The 18826-nt window shown below is 45.4% G+C and overlaps 1 protein-coding gene across 5 annotated transcripts in view; it reads left to right on the plus strand.

Annotated features, from left to right (window-relative positions):
* Positions 1-4284: 4284 nt before the first annotated feature.
* The window catches only part of AFDN (afadin, adherens junction formation factor), a 117603-nt gene continuing 103061 nt past the window's right edge, over positions 4285-18826 (plus strand). For 3 of the 5 annotated variants that reach the window (XM_030446597.1, XM_030446598.1, XM_030446595.1), the window contains exon 1: positions 4286-4762. In XM_030446597.1, coding sequence (XP_030302457.1) covers positions 4649-4762 — 114 coding nt within the window. In that variant the 5' untranslated portion in view covers positions 4286-4648. Of the gene's footprint in view, positions 4763-18826 lie in introns of all 5 variants that reach the window. The other 2 variants (XM_030446594.1, XM_030446596.1) reach the window with 1 other exon arrangement.

Here is an 18826-nt window from a genome sequence, read left to right on the forward strand (position 1 = left end):
AACCTTTCCCCCCCCAAGTGCCAGAGAAGAACTGTTTGCATAAACTGCACTGAAATAAAAAGGATTTGACTCCTTCTTGGTGCTTTTGACCCACTAGATTCACACCCTTGAGAAGAGTTTTACCCCAAGAGGATAAATCATAGAATCCTAGAATTGGCTGGGTTGGAAGGGACCTCAGAGCTCATCAAGTCCAACCCTTGATCCACTCCCGCTGCAGTTCCCAGCCCATGGCACTCAGTGCCACATCCAGGCTCTTTGGAAAGATCTCCAGACACGGAGAATCCACTACTTCCCTGGGCAGCCCATTCCAATGCCTGATCACCCTCTCCAGAAAGAAATGCTTTCTCATCTCCAACCTAAACCTCCCCTGGCACAACTTGAGACCTTTTGTGCCCTCTTGTCTTGCTGAGAGTTGCCTGGGAAAAGAGCCCAACCCCCCCTGGCTCCAACCTCCTTTCAGGGAGTTGGAGAGAGTGATGAGGTCTCCCCTGAGCCTCCTCTTCTCCAGCCTCAACACCCCCAGCTCCCTCAGCCCTTCCTCACAGCAATTCTGCTGGATCCCTTCACAGCCTCCTTGCTCTTCTCTGGACCTGCTCCAGCACCTCAAGCTCCTTCCTGAACTTCCTGAGGGGCCCAGAACTGGACACAGGACTCAAGCTGTGGCCTCCCCAGAGCTGAGCACAGGGGCAGAATCCCTTCCCTGGACCTGCTGGCCACGCTCTTCCTGAGCCAGCCCAGGATGCCATTGGCCTTCTTGGCCACCTGGGCACACTGCTGGCTCCTCTTCAGCTTCCTGGCAATCCAGACTCCCAGGTCCCTCTCTGTCTGGCTGCTCTCCAACCACTCTGTGCCCAGCCTGGAGCTCCCCATGGGGTTGTTGTGGCCAAAGTGCAGGACCCGGCACTTGGAATGTTGAACCTCATCCCGTTGGGATCATCCCAACTCTCCAGTCTGTCCAGGTCCCTCTGCAGAGCCCTCCTGCCTTCCAGCTGATCCACACTCCCCCCAGCTTAGTGTCATCTGCGAATTTGCTGATGATGGACTCAATCCCCTCATCTAAATCATCAATGAAGATATTGAACAGCACTGGGCCCAACACTGATCCCTGGGGGACACCACAGCCGCCATTTTGATGCAGCCCCGTTCAGCACCACTCTCTGGGCCCGGCCCTCCAGCCAGTTCCTAACCCAGCACAGAGTGCCCCTGTCCAAGCTGGGGGCTGACAGCTTTTTCAGGAGGATGCTGTGGGAGATGGTGTCAAATGCTTTGCTGAAGTCCAGGTAAATGAGAGAGGCTGCACGGGCATGGCCCCCTTAGAGCCAGCAACCACCTGGGCACTGCTGTTCTTGGTGTTTTGGGGGATGGAGAGGTTTGCAAAGTCCTCCTGGAACACACGTGTTGCCCCTGTGTTTATCTCTCCTCTGGTTGTTGCTCTCACCTGCTACAAAATTCAGCTTGCAAGGTCCACGGGGAAGGGTGTTTATCTTTCTGCTCTGGAGAACACAGGTTGTGCTTGGAGTGCTGGGCAAACAGGCACAAGAATGGCTGCACCCAGCTTGGTTACCTTCAGCACCTTAAAAAAGAAAACAACATTGTTTGGTAAGATGTAAAATACATTTTTCATGAATGTTTGCAAGTGAAGGGGTTTTTGTTCCCTGTTCTTTTGCTTCTCTCACCCTATTATTTCTTAATATATATATATTCTTCTTAATATATGTTTTTCTTAATATATATCTTATTTCACCCTATTATTTCTTAATATAAGCATGCAATACCTTCTTAATGTAAGTATGCAGTCACTTATAGAGTTAAATCTAATTCTTCCACTGGCTTCAGTGTGACTGTCTGCAGGAATGGAACTGGGAACTCCTCAAATAGGAATCTGCCTTCTTACCATGTAACTGATAAAATACTCAGAAAAACTGCAGAGGAAAATTAAACACTGTGGTTTCCAATAGCTGTATGCAGTGCTGGGGCTGGAAGATGCCTTGGTGATAGCTCAGACAGACAATCCTGTTTGTGATGTATTTTATGTGTATGTATTTTTTTTTTTTTACAGCTGTTCACAGGAATCCTGTCACTTGCAGTTGCTTCACCTCCATTGCAACAGCCTTATGAAAAACAAAAAAGGACAAAACAGGGATTGAGAGAGAAGCAGCATGTATTTTTCACTGTAAAATAGCTGGCAGGCTTGAATTTCATGCTTTAGCTCTCTGCACACTGGCCTTTAGAGGGAAATCAGGGCTTGTGCTTTATCTCCCACACCACCATCTCCACGTGTCTCCTGCCCAGCTGGGTGGCTCAGCTCAATTCTTGTCTTCATTATGATTTTTCTTCAAACCCTGCACTAAAGCTGCTGCTGTCTGACTGCTGATGGCCACAACTTGTTCTGCAGGGCCCAGCAGACCTGGTTCCTTTTGCTTCAGCTCTGTCCAGCTCAGCACAGAGCTAATAATCAGCAGTAACCACCAGTAACATGTCCATTGCTCCTGCCAGTCCATAAACACATGACAGTGACTTGGGATTTCTGAGCAATGCCATCTCAACCTTATCAGCCTGCTCCAATCCTCCTCAATCTGAGGAATTTATTTTTTTTTTTGTATCCAATGCTCACTGGGTGCAATTAAAATAGAAATAAATAAATTCAGAGCTGATAATAAACACCACGTGGGGCCAGCAGAGTGGTAATTTTATTCCTGGTGCTCCCAGTAAGTAGCCAGTTCAGTAGCCAGTTTTGCCAGACCAACTGCTTCTTTTCCCCAGGAAAAACAGTTTTATTTAGGTAGCTTCTAATAGCAAAATGGTCCTAAAATGGTGCTGGCACTGCCAGATCCAAAGTTACCTGGTCTCTTATTCTGGATATGGAAAAAAAATCCAACATTGTTATTTTTTTTTTTCCTTTTATGTAAGTAGAGTTACATTTGCTTTTTCCTGCTTCTCTCTACACTTCTAAAAGGAATGCAGTACAGTTTGGGGATGATGATCCTACAAGAACTTGAAGTTTTGTCCCCTCCTTCGTGTTCTCCAAGGGCTCTCAGAAGGGCTTTCAACATCTCCCAGAGTCTGGGACCAGAGAAACAGGATCTCTTCTGTCCTTGGAACTGTAAAGCTGTAATATGGCACAGTTACAGATGTAGGGCAAAAGCAGAACTGACCTTCACCTGTAAAACCAGAACTGCTGGTGCTTATACAGGAGCTGTACTGCTGGATAAAAACAATAATTTAATTGCTTAATGTAGACAAGGCCTCTGAGGAATCTCCTTCTTCAAATAGCCCAGCCAATTAAACTTCCTCAGCAAACCCCCCCCCAGTCCAAAACTCCCCCAGAACCTGGAACACTTTGCCAGGGACACTCGGGAGATTTCCACCTGAAGAAACCCCAGCAGTCCAGGAGTGTAAAATGGGATTATTCCAGGGCAGGGTCCCAGATGCCCGATGCACTCAAACCTGCCGGCTGATGGGTCAAGGTGCGGGGGCACCACAAAAACCCACAGCCGATCCCGGGAGCTGGACCGGATTCCAGAACCTGCACAAGGGGCGATGCCTCTCACAGCCCAACCCACGCCTCCTGTGCGGAGCCACGCGTGGATCCCGCACCCCAGCCCATTCCCACATAAACCCCGATGCTTTCGCTTCAGCTCCAGCTGCGGGAAATCGCCCTCAGTACCGAATTTACACCATTCCCATCACGCACGGCTCCCAAATCGCTCATCAGCGTTAATGAACACCAGCACCTGGGGAGGGGAGAAGTGCGGTGGGGAAAGACAAGGAGAGCGAAGCCGGAACCCCCATTCCGCAGCGGCCCTGAGCTGCTCCCCCGCATCCCGCACCCCACCCGTGCGGGGCCGTTCCCTCCCGCCTCGCCCCGGCCTCCTCCCGCGGGGTCTTTTGTTTCCCCGGGGGTCTGACCAGACCCTTTGTTTCTGTGAACGCCCCAGCAAGGGCCGTGCCCGGGCCATCCGCCACGGCTCCCGCTGCTGCCGCCGCCGCCTCCTCAGCTCCCCGCACCCACCCCGCACCTCCCGCGCTGCCCCCAACAGCCGCTTCCCCACCCCACCCCCCCCCGCCGCTCTCCGCGCTCCCGTGACGCGGGGCCGCCGGCGGGAACGCGCGTACGCGCCCCCGAGAGGAGGAGGAGGAGGAGGGCGGGCGGGTGTCCGGGCAGGCGGGGGCGCGCACGGGACGGTGTGTGAGGGAGGGAGGGAAGAAGCGAGGGGAGGGGAAGGGAAGGGAGGGCGATACCGGGGCGGAGAAAGGCGGCAGGAGCGGCATTAGGGGAGCGGCGGCTCCGCTGGGCTCGGGGCAGGCGGACAGGGAACAAACAGACGCTGCCGAGCCGGGAGATACGGCGGCCGCTGGCGACTCGGGGCATCCTCCCTCCCTCCTTCTCCCCGCCCCTTCCCCGCCCTTCCCCCGTTCTCTTTCTCTCCTTCCCCGCTGTCCTCCGGGGCCGATCGCTATCGGCTGCGCGATCCCGGGGCGTTTCCGCGGCGCCCGTACCGGCGGCGGCCGAAGGGGAGAAGCGGCTCCTCCCTTCCCCAGGCAGGACTGAGGGACCCTCTGCTTCGTCCCCGCCTCCCTCCCTCGCCGGGGCTCGGCGGAGAGGGCCCGGCCCCGGCTCGGCTCCCCGGCGGCGGGCTCGGCGAGGATGTCGGGTGGCGGCGGCGGCAGCCGGGAGGAGGAGCGGCGCAAACTCGCCGACATCATCAACCACTGGAACGCGAACCGGCTGGACCTGTTCGAGATCAGCGACCCTACGGAGGTGAGCGACCACTCCGCGGCCTCCAACCCCCCCACCCCGACCCTTTTCTCCCTTCTCCCCGGCTCGGCCCCACCGCGGCCCGGTCCGCTCCGCCACACGCTCCGGGCCGCCCGGGAGGTGAGAGGCACCGCGCCCGGGCCAGGCCGCGCCCGCTCCGCCCCGCGGCCCGTGGGCACCGGGGCCCTTCCTCCCTCCGTGCTCCCCCTCCGGGGGCTCGGGCACGGAGCTCCCGGGTCACGCGTGGCCGGGGGAAGGGTTCGGGGAGAGCCCGGCAGCAAGTGTCGGTCTCCTCGGCGTGGCTGGAGCGGGTGGGGTGCGGGCAGGTTGCTTGGGAAGGGGGGGAGCGGAGCGGAGCTGCCGGGGCCGCCGTCCCCTCCCGCCGGCTCATGCCGGGCGGACCCCGGGGGGACTGAGGGTTGGGAGGGAAAGAAATCCCTCGGGGAGCTGCGAGGTGGCGAAAGGAGGAGTGTGATAAAGGAGATAAAACCCCCCTGCACCCCTCCAGACAACGCGGTTACCTTTGCGGGCTTTGGCTTTGTTATTTTCATTTTTATTTTTGCTGCCTGTCTGGGAGTTGGGAGCCCAAAGGCGTCTGGTGGAGGAGAAAGGCTGAGGAAGAGAAGGGCTGAGGGGCGTGCTGGTGGGGGGTTTTCCCCCCAATTTTTATTATTTTCTGCGTGTTTTTTTAATTTTATATATATATTTTTTTAATGTTTTGTTGCTGTTCCAAGGCAACCCGCTCCACTCCAGAGGCTCCCCGGGCTGGTGCAGTCTCCGGGGTAGCTTTATCCCGGGGCGTGACGGACGGGGAGGGCTTTTTGGCTGTGTCTCAGGGCTGCCAGCTCTAAAAGTCAATAACCAGGAGCAGGTTCCTGGTCCTGAGTTCACATGTTGTACCGGAAAAACACAGCGGGTGATTTCTTCCTAATGAAATGGGCGTTTCTGATGGCTGAGAGAGGCTGGGTTGTATTTTTTCTTTTTATTGTTTTGTTAAATAACAATAATAATAATAAAAAAAATCCCAGTCAAACCACACCCTACCGCTGCCCCTTGCCGTGTTCCCTTTGGTTGGTGCTGTGCCTCTGGTTTGGAAGGGGTTGCAGCTCTGTGACACAGGGTGTGGAGGCTGATCATGGGCATGTTCCCGGGGAAAAAGGAGGAAATTCACACTTGCTCTTGGCCTGGCCCCTTGTCCTGGTTGTTTATTAACAGCAGCCGCTGAGGAATCCCATTGGATCCGTCTAGGAGCTCGCTCTTTATTTTTCTACCCAGGTGCTGACTGCCAAGAGGAGGCACAAAAGTCTTGAAAGCGATTCTGAGATTCCTCGGTCTGTGATAGCTTGGCAGGAATTGCTCTGGGTCTTCTCAGGGCTGAGATGAGGGGCTCACAAGGCTGTTTCCTAAATATTGCCCTATTTATTTATCATCATTTGAGCTCCTGGCTTTGTGTTGCTGCTGTTGGAGCAGTATCCCTGCTGGCTGACAGGTTCTCCTTCCAAAAAGGGCTCTGATGTTAGGGTGAGAAGTTCCTTCACCAGTGGGTTTGAGAATATAGCACTCTCTTGGTGGAATTGGAGCTTGACTGCTACCTAGCTGTTTGTGGCTTTTTTTTTTTGTCCAATTAATGCTGTGGTCCATTCCAAATACATCCCATCTCCAGTCTGGTTTCTTTGTGTTGATGGCAGATTGTGGTTTTGTTGGGAAGCAGTTTAACAAATCTGACAGATTTTAGGTCAGCCTTACAGGTTTAGTGTAATGAACTAAGACTTTGCACGAAAGCCACCTGCTTCATTAGGGTGGTGATGAAAAAGACAATAATTTTACTTGAATTAGCTCCAGACTTCTGCAGTTTAAGGCTCTGAACCTGCATGGGAGCATACTTAGCACTATCAATGCTGGGGTTTACTTTAGTTAAACTACTGATAGTAAAAATGGAGTGCATTCATCTCTCTTTGAGCATCTTTTTAGACTGCTAGTTCTAAAAATGTGTAGTAAGCCTGCAGGTGCCTTTACACCATGCTGGCAGTAGGTAACCTTTTTGTAGATAAAGTAATATTTTCCTTACACATAATTACAGATCCAAGCATTTTCACTGTTACCCTGAGCTGACCCATATTTGGCAATATTTCCAACCCAGATGATGGTGTGATTCACATGTGTGCTATTTATCAGCTTAACTGAAAGCCCTTTTTACTAGCCTGCTCAAGAGCTGACAATCCTCTGTTGTTTTCCTTGATTTCCAGGCTCAGCTTGACCATCAGGCACATCTTGCTTCTTTGATTGCAGCAACCATGGCATCCAGGAAGATGAAGTAACCTGGAGAGGATTTTTAGTTGGGAGTGCCTGAGCTGGGCTGACCCACTGGGTTAATTTTCCAGTTAGCACATCCCATAGTGCAGCCTCTCACTGCAGGGTGTGGAGGTCATGGTAAAAATACTGAGGTTTGATGTGGCTCACTGGGATTCTCCAGGCATTTTTTTCATTGCAAACAGTCTGGTTTAAGTGACTTTAAAATTTCCTATATAGATATATAAGGTTTTCAGAGCAGCTGTTCAGTTAGTATTAGGGTCTGGGGGAGATTTATCTGTTAAGAAAAGGAAGAGTGAAGCCCAGTGTAAATTGCCCAGCAAGTGACTGGAGCTCTGCCATACAGCTTGGGCAGTGACCTCCTGATGTTGTATCCCTGTGAATTCCAAAGGTCTGAGAGTCTTTGGTGGGACACAATTGCTCTGAGTCCATTGGGTTCTCATCATTTTAATGGAAAGTGTAAAAGGTGACTTGGGTTTTCATGTGTAGAGGAAGATTTTGGAAGCAGTTTAAACCCGTGGGTTTTGTTGTTTGTTTTTTTCCCAGACAGGTGCTTCATGAAATGAATCAGTGTGAATTCCTGTTCATCTTTCATGGTGTAGAGTAGACCTAAGGGATTAGAAATCCACTTTTTTGCTTCTTTTGAGAGTTAGGTACCAATAATTTCTGCAAGCAAATTGCCTCTCAGATCTTGAAAAGCAAGAGCCTTGGGTAGGGCACTGTGTTAGGGTTCTGTTGCTAAATTTTCCTGACTTGTGTGATCTGAAGAGTTCAAGTCATTCCATGCTGTTCCTCCCCAGCAAAACAGGGATAAAGGCAACTTTTGATGAGTGCTCAGAATTGGTTATTCCTCTGTCTGTATCCTACTGAGAGAAGATTGAAGACTTTGTGGGAGTGAGGGTCTCATGACTTCACTTCTGCCTTCCCTGAGGTGTGAAAGCAGCTTTAAGTGTTTTAGGTATTTAGCTATTTTAACACTTGTTGCTTTTTGGAGAAATCTTTCAATAGTTTGCATTTTTTAAATTTTGAAGAATTTTATAATTCAGAAAGTAGCTGAGAGAATGTGGCTTGAGAAGCTTATAAATTAACAAGGCCAAAATTCCATTTTTTTTTTTTAAGTTTTACTCAATACTGGTTACATGCTGGTGGTATGAGGAGTGATGCTGGGTACAGACTTGTGCTAAATAGCTCTGTAGTGCTGGTACTAATTTAAACCTGATTAAACTCTACTGTATATACCTCAAATGATGAGGCAGCAGCTCACTGGGGAAATGTGGGATGAATCATTTTTTGGTAGATAATTCGACAATGAAACTGAAACTGAAACAATCTGTTAACCCTTTTCTTTAAATCTGTTTCCTGTTTCCATTCCACTTTCTCTTTTCTTTTGTCCAAGTTTTTAATATCTAGCTTACTTTTTCTTGTCTTTCTTATTTATTTTTTTTTGTCTTTCTTCTTGGCCAAGGATATAAACACAATAAAAAGACTTCAGACCTTTTGCAGTAGGAGATAAATCAATGTTTTAAGATGAAATCGTGGGTGGTTATGGTACCCAAGTTTTCAAAGAGGACCAAGTTTGACTTAATGATTTGGTAACAAGTACATCGAGTTGTTCAGAAGCTTGGAGATAAGAAATGATTTACATGTACACACTTTCACCTTCCCCCTGCCCCTCTCCTCAGTGGAAGTGCTTACTGGAATCCAGTGATGGATTGCATGAAATAAATAACTGCACATGGCTGTGGAATGTGAAGGCACTGGAGACCAGTGTGCTTATCACTCTTGGATGGAATAAATATAAATCCTCCTGCAAGCATTTAAGATTTGTTGGTTTAAGGTGCTCTTCATGAGTTAGGGATTGCAATTGTTGATGACAAAATGATGACAAATGTCCCTTGCAGGGGGGGTTGGAACAGAAGGATCTTTTAAGGTCCCTTCCAACCCAAACCATCCTGTGATTCCGTGGAAATAAAGTTTCATCTTTCATGTTATGTTTCAGTAACTCTGTATGGAAGGAAGAGAAACCCTGCTTTTCAGAACAGGGTTTGTGGCTTTGGAATGTGAATTGCATTCAGATTTTTGGAGAAAGGCTTTTTACAGCAGCTGGGCTTTTTGTGATGGTTGCCCAAGGGCTCAGGGATTGTTGTCATAAACATTGATCTGTTGTAGTTTTGTGTTCTGATGGAGTAAACTATTCTAAAGTGATCTAATATACCCAGGTATTAATAACATGAGGAAAATCCAATCAAAAAGCTTGGAGAAATAGCATTAAGAACAATTACTAACATTTGAAATGACTCCCAGCCCTGTGTTGGTGTTAGGTGTCTTTGGTCTAGTCAGTATGTTGGAATTCTTTTGACTGACTTTAAATACAAATAAGCAATCTCTTTATATAAAATGTTACCCAGTACACTGGAAGAGAGGATATTTCAAAATCAATGCAGTTTTTGTCTTCATTCTTGGGGTTCACATCTGATTCAGGTTGATGCAGGGTGATAGGGAAGCCTGATAAATACATGTCAGGCATTTGGTGTCTTCAGAGCAGTTGAGGAAGCTGTTATTTAAATCTAGTTGCAGCAATAAGAATTGGGAGTCTTTTAGGAATTTATAGGGGGTTTAAAACCTATCTGTGTGGTTTCTCACCCATAGATTTTAAAAATCTAGTTCTGAGAATTTCAAAGGTTGGGATTAGGAGTCACTGTGCTTATTGCATCACCTGGGAAGCTCCTGGCAGAAGGCAAAGTCTGGAGGTAGGAAACACCATTCAAATGGTAGAAATGTCTGTGTTTTCTCTACACACAGGATTCTACAGCTTTTAGTCTCTGCAAACCATAGAGATATCAAGAAGCTGATGCATGTATCTGAAAATACCATCTTTTTAAATGTACCAATGATAGGGAAAATAACTCCTCTGTGCAACCAAGGCTTAAGCCATCATTTAGCCAGCCCAGAAAGGTGTCTTGTAGTCTTTAAAAATTCATGCCTGCCCTTTGGAGTGAGCAGAATATTTTCCAATAGCTACTTACCACTAAAGAGTTCAAGAGGAGGTAAAAAGGCTGAGTCTGAGTTGTAGTTCTGCATTGAAATGGTTGGAGAAAAGAAATCATGTGCCCAGGTCTGCTGATTTGCATCAGAAGCACTGGTTGCAGACCAGCTTTCCTTTGGGCTGTTTCTCCAAATGAACTATAATTGCTACTATGGAGAGAGTGGTAAGAAGTTTAAATTAAGATGTTGATCACAATCTGCAGACAACATAATGTCATGGAAGTTCTTTCTAGGAAGAAGTTTTTATGCTGTGATTTTAATATTCCTTGTGTAAGTTATTTCTTGAGCTGGTGGCTAATTAAGTCCATGCAGTTCAGACATCCTGGCTTTAAGAATTCCCTCCTGATGTGTGAATCTGTTCCCTGCTTAAAATGCCTTTGACAAGCATTATTTATCAGCTGGAAAAAAAAACCAAACCCACCTTGTCCCCTTGTCCTTTGGACATGTGGATTTACTTTGTTTGCACAAGTGTGTTTTTTCTGACAAAACTATTTGGCTTTCAAAAAGGTTAAAATTAGTGGAATGCACTTCTATGATTAGTGAGGAAAACCTTTTAATTAATTCAGTTTTGTTTTCTCTGTGAGAAGTATTCATCTAAGCAGGGTTGGAAGAGTTAAAACTTAGGTGGAAGGTATTAAAAATTAGAAATGCTTTTTGTGATAATGATGCAGATCATAAGAAACCACTTTGAATTTGGCTTTGTGTTAATATTTGTTAGAAAAGGTGCTTTGTTACAAATAAAGAGATTGTGGCTAAGGAAAATTCAGAGCTGCTGCATTAAATACTCTGGTTTCAACCAGTGCTTCCAGTGGAGGTGGAATAGAAAATCCCAGTAATGAATTCAATGTTATTGATGAACTTCAGTGATAAATTCAGTAGATATTCCAGGGAAATGATGGAGAAATTGCTCTCTTTCCAAATGAACTTCAGACTAATGGAAACCTCTTCTGAAGTGTATGTGAATAAAGCCCTGCTAAAGTAATTCTTGGGTTTTGTCTCTGAAAAATACTCAGCTACAAAACACATTTTGAGTAATGCTCATCCCAGTGAACAGAGGTGCATGGGATGTTGCTTTTAGCTCAGGAAAAGACACAGCCTCTTAATTTCTGCTGTTAATATTGTGTTGATTTTGGAGATCTCTTCACCTAGCAGCATTCATTTTTACCTTAAAAAAATCAGCTAATAGTTAAATCCCATCGTGTTTTAAGAGAGAGAGTTTGGGGGTTGTTTCCTTTTTAACTGGATATAAAATCCCAACAAATAAGTGATTGCAGGAACTGTAAAGCAACATATTCGCATTAATTATGTGTGTGAAGTGCTTGAGATGAAGATAAGTGGGCAACACCCTGTGCTGGGTGTAGCTGAGAGCTCAGAGCTGCTGTGTAAAGAGCTGGGGTGGATTTTCAGCTTTCATGCTTTGTACAGCAAGGTCTGAAATGATAAATGATGCTGGACACACATCTCCCTGCCAGCTTTTTGAGGTTTCTGTGAAAACAGACTACAGTATCTTTCTCTTTCTGGATGAGATCAAGATCATTAAAAGTGAAGAAGCTCCAGGACATTGCTTTTTCTTATTTGTTGGGCTTCCTTTATCCTCTTTTTTTTTTCCCCTTGTTCACTTTCTTACCTTCTTTCCTGCTCCTCTCTTGTTTTCAAGGAAGGAAATGTGAACTTCACTGGTTTTCATCAAGGTGCACCTTTCATTCTTATTATTTACTGAGCAATCAAGAATGTGGAAGTTGAAATTTCCAGTTGCAACTTTAATTTTTGCCATTTTCTTTTGATTCAGTGGCCTCTGAGAAGCAACTGTTCTTATCTTTTCTTTCCTTTTCTTTCCTGAATTGTTGCTCTGTGTTATCTGCAGACAAGGTGTGTATCAGAACCCCTTCTTTTGGTTTTTGGTTGGGTTTTTTTGGTTTATTTTCATGACTGAAGGGCTTAGAAATACTCTTCACAATCTTTTTTTTCTTTCAGTGAATGCTGTCAGGATAAACCAAATTAGGTGGTAGATAGCATAGATCTCTTAGCTCATAATTCTAGTTAATTCTAACTCATAATTCTAGTTAAACCTCTACACAGTCCCCTTTCCCACCCTTAACCTTTAACATTGGGTTAAAAAAACCTCCCAACATTTAGAAGTCTGATAAGCCAAGATGAACATAGGAGACAACAGGAATAAAACTGTGTCTGAGTGGTTGTCCAGGTCCAGCAGTATAATTCAAGCTGTTTTCTGGGTTGTATTCTGCTTTGGGAGCTTCTGCTTCATGCCCAAACATTCATGGTCACCAGAGAACTTTTTGCAGTGGGAAGGTGATTTTTCCATGTGATTGATTTCCCTCAGTCATCAAATTGCAATCCTGCCTGTCATTGCCAGCTAGTTTAGTTCTCTAGAAGACTGAAAAGATCTCCTTTGACATCAGTCCAGTGTTCATTGCTGCTTTTTCTTAGTCCTCACCAGTTCTCCTGATGTATTCTTCTTCTGGGTGACTTTCTCTTTTTCTGTTAGCTGGGCATAACTTGGTAAAACCAATTTTTGTGTGAGGCTTCAGGATTATGGTCAGCTTGCTCTGTGAGAGGTTTCAGCCTGTCACACAACTGGGGAGTGTTACCAAATGCTCTGTTTCCTTGTCATTTCTCATTTCCTTGTAATTTTCTCACCTGTATGTTGGACCCTTTGCTGAACTCCTTTGGATCATCTTCCAGCCCAGATGTTCTTCCCATAGCTCTGCTGCCACCTCCATTTTTACCTCCCTATGAAGACATAAGAAGTAAGGAACCATCTCTTTAGGTATTGCTTTCTTTATTTCTCTCCACCCTGAGCAGAACAAGGCATCTTCTTGGACAACTTTGGAGCAGATTACAAGTCACTTCTGGAAATGCCTCTGGAGTTTGAATCCTGAAAGGAATGGAAAAAAAGTCCTAGGCTAAGGTGGTCACCTGGAAGATCAATATATGGTGTCAGAAGGCCAAACAGGACAACAAGAAATGTAAATAAGCCTCCAATGCCATATTTCTGACCTGTTTTTGGATTTTGTCATTGAAATAGAGGAGTCTAACTAAGAAGTGTGACTGTACTGATGAAATTGTGTATCCTCCTGTATTTTTGTCCATGTCACCCGTTCCAGTCACAAACAGAAATTGCACATTGCCAACTTTGCAAGTTTTCAAGCTTTTTGAAATCTTGCTGGGTGTATCTCAAGAAAAATCATCAATGGAATTCTAATTTTCCTCCTGTATTCCAGGATTTTCAGATGCAGCAGACTTGAAAAACCGAGTAGTTCAGAGTTGCCATGGTGATTCTTTTCAAGGACAGCAGAGAACCTGTGGGTTTGCCAGCCAGTTGGAAGTTGAGGATCTGAATTTGTGACTCCTAATGCCCTCTCAGCTTCTGGGCAAGCTTTCTAGAACAGGTTTTGTGTAACACAGCAGTGGTTGCTATAGAGTTGGTGGCAGCCTGAGACAGAAGTCATGGCTGGTAGTGGTCCCTGCATGGTTTGTTTGGTTTGTTTGTTTTTTTCTGTTTATTTGCTGTCTGCTTTTATTGCTACTTTGATATGTTTTAACTTCCCACCTGGTTTGCAGTTTCTTGATGAAGTATTTTGGGGAGTTGTGTCCCAGGGCATGGCTGAATTTCTGGTCTACTCCAGAGAGTGAAAACACCTTTATAGTGGGGAAAAGTGAAAGGAAGAGTTGTCTGGCAGCAATTTATTTAACTAACACAGTAGGTTGCCCATGGCACTATCTGTGCCTTGATTTTTATTTTTATTTTTTCAAGCACCCCATGAGCTGCTGAGTAGAGCTTCCACTTATTCAGATGAGTTGTCTTACCAGTCCCCTCTGGAGTATTTCCTTACCTGCAGATACACAACACCCAGTTATTACACACAGCTACTGCATTGCTCACAAAACCCAGGGGAAGCTGAAAATCCCCCTTTTTAATGAAGATTTGTGGCTGTTCAAGAGCCCAAGGTTGGGCAAAATGATTTGGAGACCACAGAAACCTCCTGCCTGTGACTGCAGGAGGAAAAGGGCTCCTTCCCTCTGCCCTCCCAGAAGATGCTTTGCTTGGAGCAAGACATCAGTGTGAGATTAAATAGAGCCCCTAAACCATTTGGTTGTTCTCAATTTTAGTGATACCAATTCCTCCATATTCCTCATTGAATTAATTCAGTGCCAGGGGTCAGTGAATGTTCTCCTGGGCAGGAAAAAACATTTAGGTGGCAACAAACTACTGTGGGTCAGGCTTTGGTTTGAATAGCTTTACACTGAGGAGATGGGCTTTATAACATCATTACTTTGATCTTGAGAGATCTGGATAAATCTGTCTTGTATTCACATTTCAGATGTAGTTTGACAATCTTTACTGTGTTTGGATGATGTCCAAGCATTGCATACCTGGTTTGTTAGGAAACATCTAAGTTGTTTCCATAAAAACAGCTGAACTACTCACTACTCAACCTGAATACTCTTTATTTTCAATGTAGAAAGAATAGAAGTCCTGTTAAAAGGAGTTCCATAACACTGTATTTGTTCTTGCTCAGTTGATTTCATATCAGGAAAAGGGAAATGATTTGAAACCTGTGATGGAAAGACAATGTTTACTAATGAAACCATTGCTCAGCCCTGCTAATTGGGGTTGGTGGATTACCTGTTAGATCTGGTGTTTGCTAAATACTTAGGAAACCCAGAAGTGGAATTACTTAAGATTCCTGTCTTTTGTGATCTAGTTTTTTTAGCTTTATCAAAGCCTTAATAATAAAAAAAAAAAAAGGCCAAATAACTGTTTCCTTCTTCAAAACCTTGTGAAATGCTCTAACAAAGTCCTGCATTGTTCTGTGTTAGGGATGTATTGGAATACTTTTGATAAAGTCTCCATAAGTACTGAAATTGTATCTAGCATCACAAGAGTGTTTTAGTTGTTGCCATAGTGCAAAAGGGCTGTTTCAGTAAATTCCTCTCTGCCTGTACCAAAGTGTTTTCAGGCAGATAAAGATAGGTGTGTCTGCTATTAAAAAAGAAAGATACCAGTGAGGTAATTTCATGCACCACTGGCATATTCACTGAAGACATCTCTGAGCTGGGTTTGAAGTGTCTCAGGTGTTCAAGCCATTTAACAGGAAAAAAAAAAAAGGTGTGGAAGAAGAGATGTTGTCTGTGTCCTGGAGCCTTTGTCAGGATTTGCACTGACTGATGTGGTTTTCTGTTATCTCCTGATTTCTGCCTGTCTGTGAGCAGCTTTTGGCTAAAGTTGGCCTGTAAGGTAGGATCTGTGGTGACCTTACAGATCCTGGTAGAACTTTCTGAAGTAGTAATCAAGAAAATGTCTTAAAAATCTGATACCATCTCATTATCTTGAGTGTTAGGAGTTCTGAAGGGCTGCTCATTCCCTTTGCTGGAAACGCTGTTTGCAGCCTGCTACAGAACACTTTGATTTCATATTTTGCTTTCTCACCTGCATGAAAATAAAGCATAAACTCTGAAAATCAGTGCATCAAATGTATGGAGATGAACCAGATTTAGAACCTTTGCTTTCTTTATCTGCATTCCCTGTGGGTGATGAACTCAGCATTGTCCCCATGCGTGTGGCAGTCACGTCCTGAAGCAGAGCAGTGAATGCCACTGATGGAGGAAGCCTGAAGTCTGTAAAAAACCCACTGAAACTCGGGATTTACCTGGAATCTGATCTTCAGGGCTCCCACATTTGCCTCCAGGCCTTGGAGCATCCTTGTGAGTACGGATGCTCAGCAGTATCCCTGACTCAGTGCTCTCAGTGCTGCCCATGGAGAACTCTTCCCTTCCACATTTTCCCTTTAGACTCCACACTTGCCCAAGAAGTCCAAAGGGTTGGACTTGATGATCTCTGAGGTCCCTTCCAACCCAGCCAATTCTAGGATTCTATGAAGAATCCCAAACCCCCCTCCCCCATCTGGTTGTTTGGGGGGAAAAAAGGCGATTTACGGCACTCTTCAGATTTGTTCCTCTTGCTTCAGGAGGGCCCTGGGAGCATGATTTATGTTTATACAGCTTTGTGAGGAGCTTTGGGTGAGGTTACTGATCAGCCAGGCCTCTGGCATGGGCCATGTGTACTTTGGAGCTTGGCATGGCCAGGCTGTTGCAATCAGACCTCTTCCTGCCCACCTTGTCCTGTGCTGATGGTGCCTGGCACAGGGGGGTTTTATTCAAAGGGACTGGGGAGAAAAGGTGTTGTTTTTCTGTCTTGCTGCACTGCTTTAACCAGAAGGACAATTTCCTTATTTTGGAGAGTTTTCCTTCTTCTAATGTGCTTCCAGCATGTTGTCTGTTCTGGATGCTTGCTAGGTAGAGCCAGGATGAGTCCTCTGGGTTTTCTTTGCCCTGAATTCTTCAGCTTCTGGGAAGGGAATCTTGCACCAAGGGGAAAAATTCCTTGCTAACCAAGGTAATAAGGATGGTACTCACAGCAGGTAGAGTAGAGCTAAGTTTAGCCAAATCCTGAGGATAAACAGGTTGTTTCTTACTAGTGCAAAATGGCCAAGGCATTGCTCTGATCCTTGTTACCCAGCTCCAGCTCCCTTCTTTCCAAGGTAATCCCATGACATTATCAGTGCCAGGAGAAGTCTGCAAGCAGAGTGGGAAAGCAGAACATTTCCCACACATTTATACCCTTAAATAAATCGATAAAATATTGGTAAAATAATATTGATAAAATAAAAATATATTATAAATAACAAAATATTGAAACATATCAGTAAAATAGTTGGTAAAATATATTACTACTATCAATATATTGATAAAATAACTGGTAAAATATAGTGATAATATAGTTTTCTGCATCCATCTTTGATTCCCTTCCACGTCTGTGGTGTTGATGATAGCAAAAGGCAGGAGTGGGTTTTCCTGCTGCTGTTCAGCAGTTGCTTTGAGCTGACCCTTCCCCTTTTTACACCTCCAGAAGCACTGAAGAGTAGCACTTCAATTTGTCTGGTTTTTTTACTTCAACTTTCAAAAACTTTGGCCAGCCTTTTCTCCCCCTTATCTTCCATCCCCAGTGTTCATCTGATTTAAGTGGCATTAAAAGTTGACAGCATTTTAAGTGGTGCTTAGTTTGTTTCAAAATTGTGTACTTACAGATGGGAAATCTATCTCAAATGAAAAAAAAAACCACTAATTTTGTATTACTGAGCTTTCCTGCATATATATATTTATAAATATATATATATATTTGTCAGTACAAAGTAACACAGTAGTCTGACTTTCTCCTTAGGTTGGCTGTTAATCTAAAATAGTTCTGTAGGTAGAAGATATACGATACATTTTTTAGGAACTGAGTGATTTTTGGGTCTAATTGTTGAAAGGCTCAACCAAAAACTTCTGGAATCAAGTGCTACTGATTGCTTCTCTTTTTGTTTAGAGTGCTTTTGGAGGATGAGATTATTTTGACCATATGTAACTTCCTATTGGGTTGGAGCCCCTTTTAGAAATACAAACTCCAGATGAGGGGTTATTTACTCACACTCAGGTTCTCCTACACCACCACATCACCCCTGGTTTAAATCTTCAGTGGATTTGCAAGGTGTAAAGAATGTCCCTTTTCTCTGTTTGCTTCCTGCATGCCATGAGAAGTAGATCATGTGTTTTCATGCAGAACTGAAATCATTTTCATAGAATCATAGAATCATAGAATTAGCCGGGTTGGAAGGGACCTCAGAGATCATCTAGTCCAACCCTTGACCCACCGGAGCAGTTGCTAGACCATGGCACTGAGTGCCACATCCAGTCTTTTTTTAAATGTCTCCAGGGACGGAGAATCTACCACCTCACCGGGCAGTCCATTCCATAGCCTGATCACCCTCTCCGTGAAGAAATTCTTTCTAATATCTAACCTAAACCTCCCCTGGCACAACTTAAGACTGTGTCCTCTTGTCTTGTTGAAGGTCGTCTGTGAAAAGAGTCCAGTTCCCACCTCGCTACAGCCTCCTTTCAGGTAGTTGTAGACAGCAATGAGGTCTCCCCTGAGCCTCCTCTTCTTCAGGCTGAACAGCCCCAGCTCTCTCAGCCTCTCCTCATAGGGCCTGTGCTCGAGTCCCTTCACCAGCCTGGTTGCCCTCCTTTGGACCTGCTCCAGGACCTCTACATCCTTCTTAAACTGAGGGGCCCAGAACTGGACACAGGACTCAAGCTGTGGCCTCCCCAGGGCTGAGCACAGGGGCAGAATCCCTTCCCTGGACCTGCTGGCCACGCTGTTCCTGAGCCAGCCCAGGATGCCATTGGCCTTCTTGGCCACCTGGGCACACTGCTGGCTCATGGTCACCTTCCTGTCAATCCAGACTCCCAGGTCCCTTTCTGCCTGGCTGCTCTCCAACCACTCTGTGCCCAGCCTGGAGCTCCCCATGGGGTTGTTGTGGCCAAAGTGCAGGACCCGGCACTTGGCCTTGTTGAACCTCATCATTTTAAGCTTTGGTTTTATTTTTTGTTTCAAAAATGCAGAGATACCAAACCTACACAGGACTGCCTCTTTTCAGCAAAAACTTGTAAGTTTTGAACTTGATGAATAGTTTCCCATTTCCACACGTGTAACTTTCTAGGATTCAAACCTATAAACTGTTAATTAAGTCATATATATGCTTTATTAACATTCTTAGAGTGAATACTGAGTACAGAGGGAATGAGAAATCCCCAAATGCTTTGCAAAAATAATGAAGAAAACCCCTTTTTCTTGAATGAGTTACTTGT

Source organism: Calypte anna, chromosome 3, assembly GCF_003957555.1.
Source record: "Calypte anna isolate BGI_N300 chromosome 3, bCalAnn1_v1.p, whole genome shotgun sequence".
NCBI classification, from domain to species: Eukaryota; Metazoa; Chordata; class Aves; order Apodiformes; family Trochilidae; genus Calypte; species Calypte anna.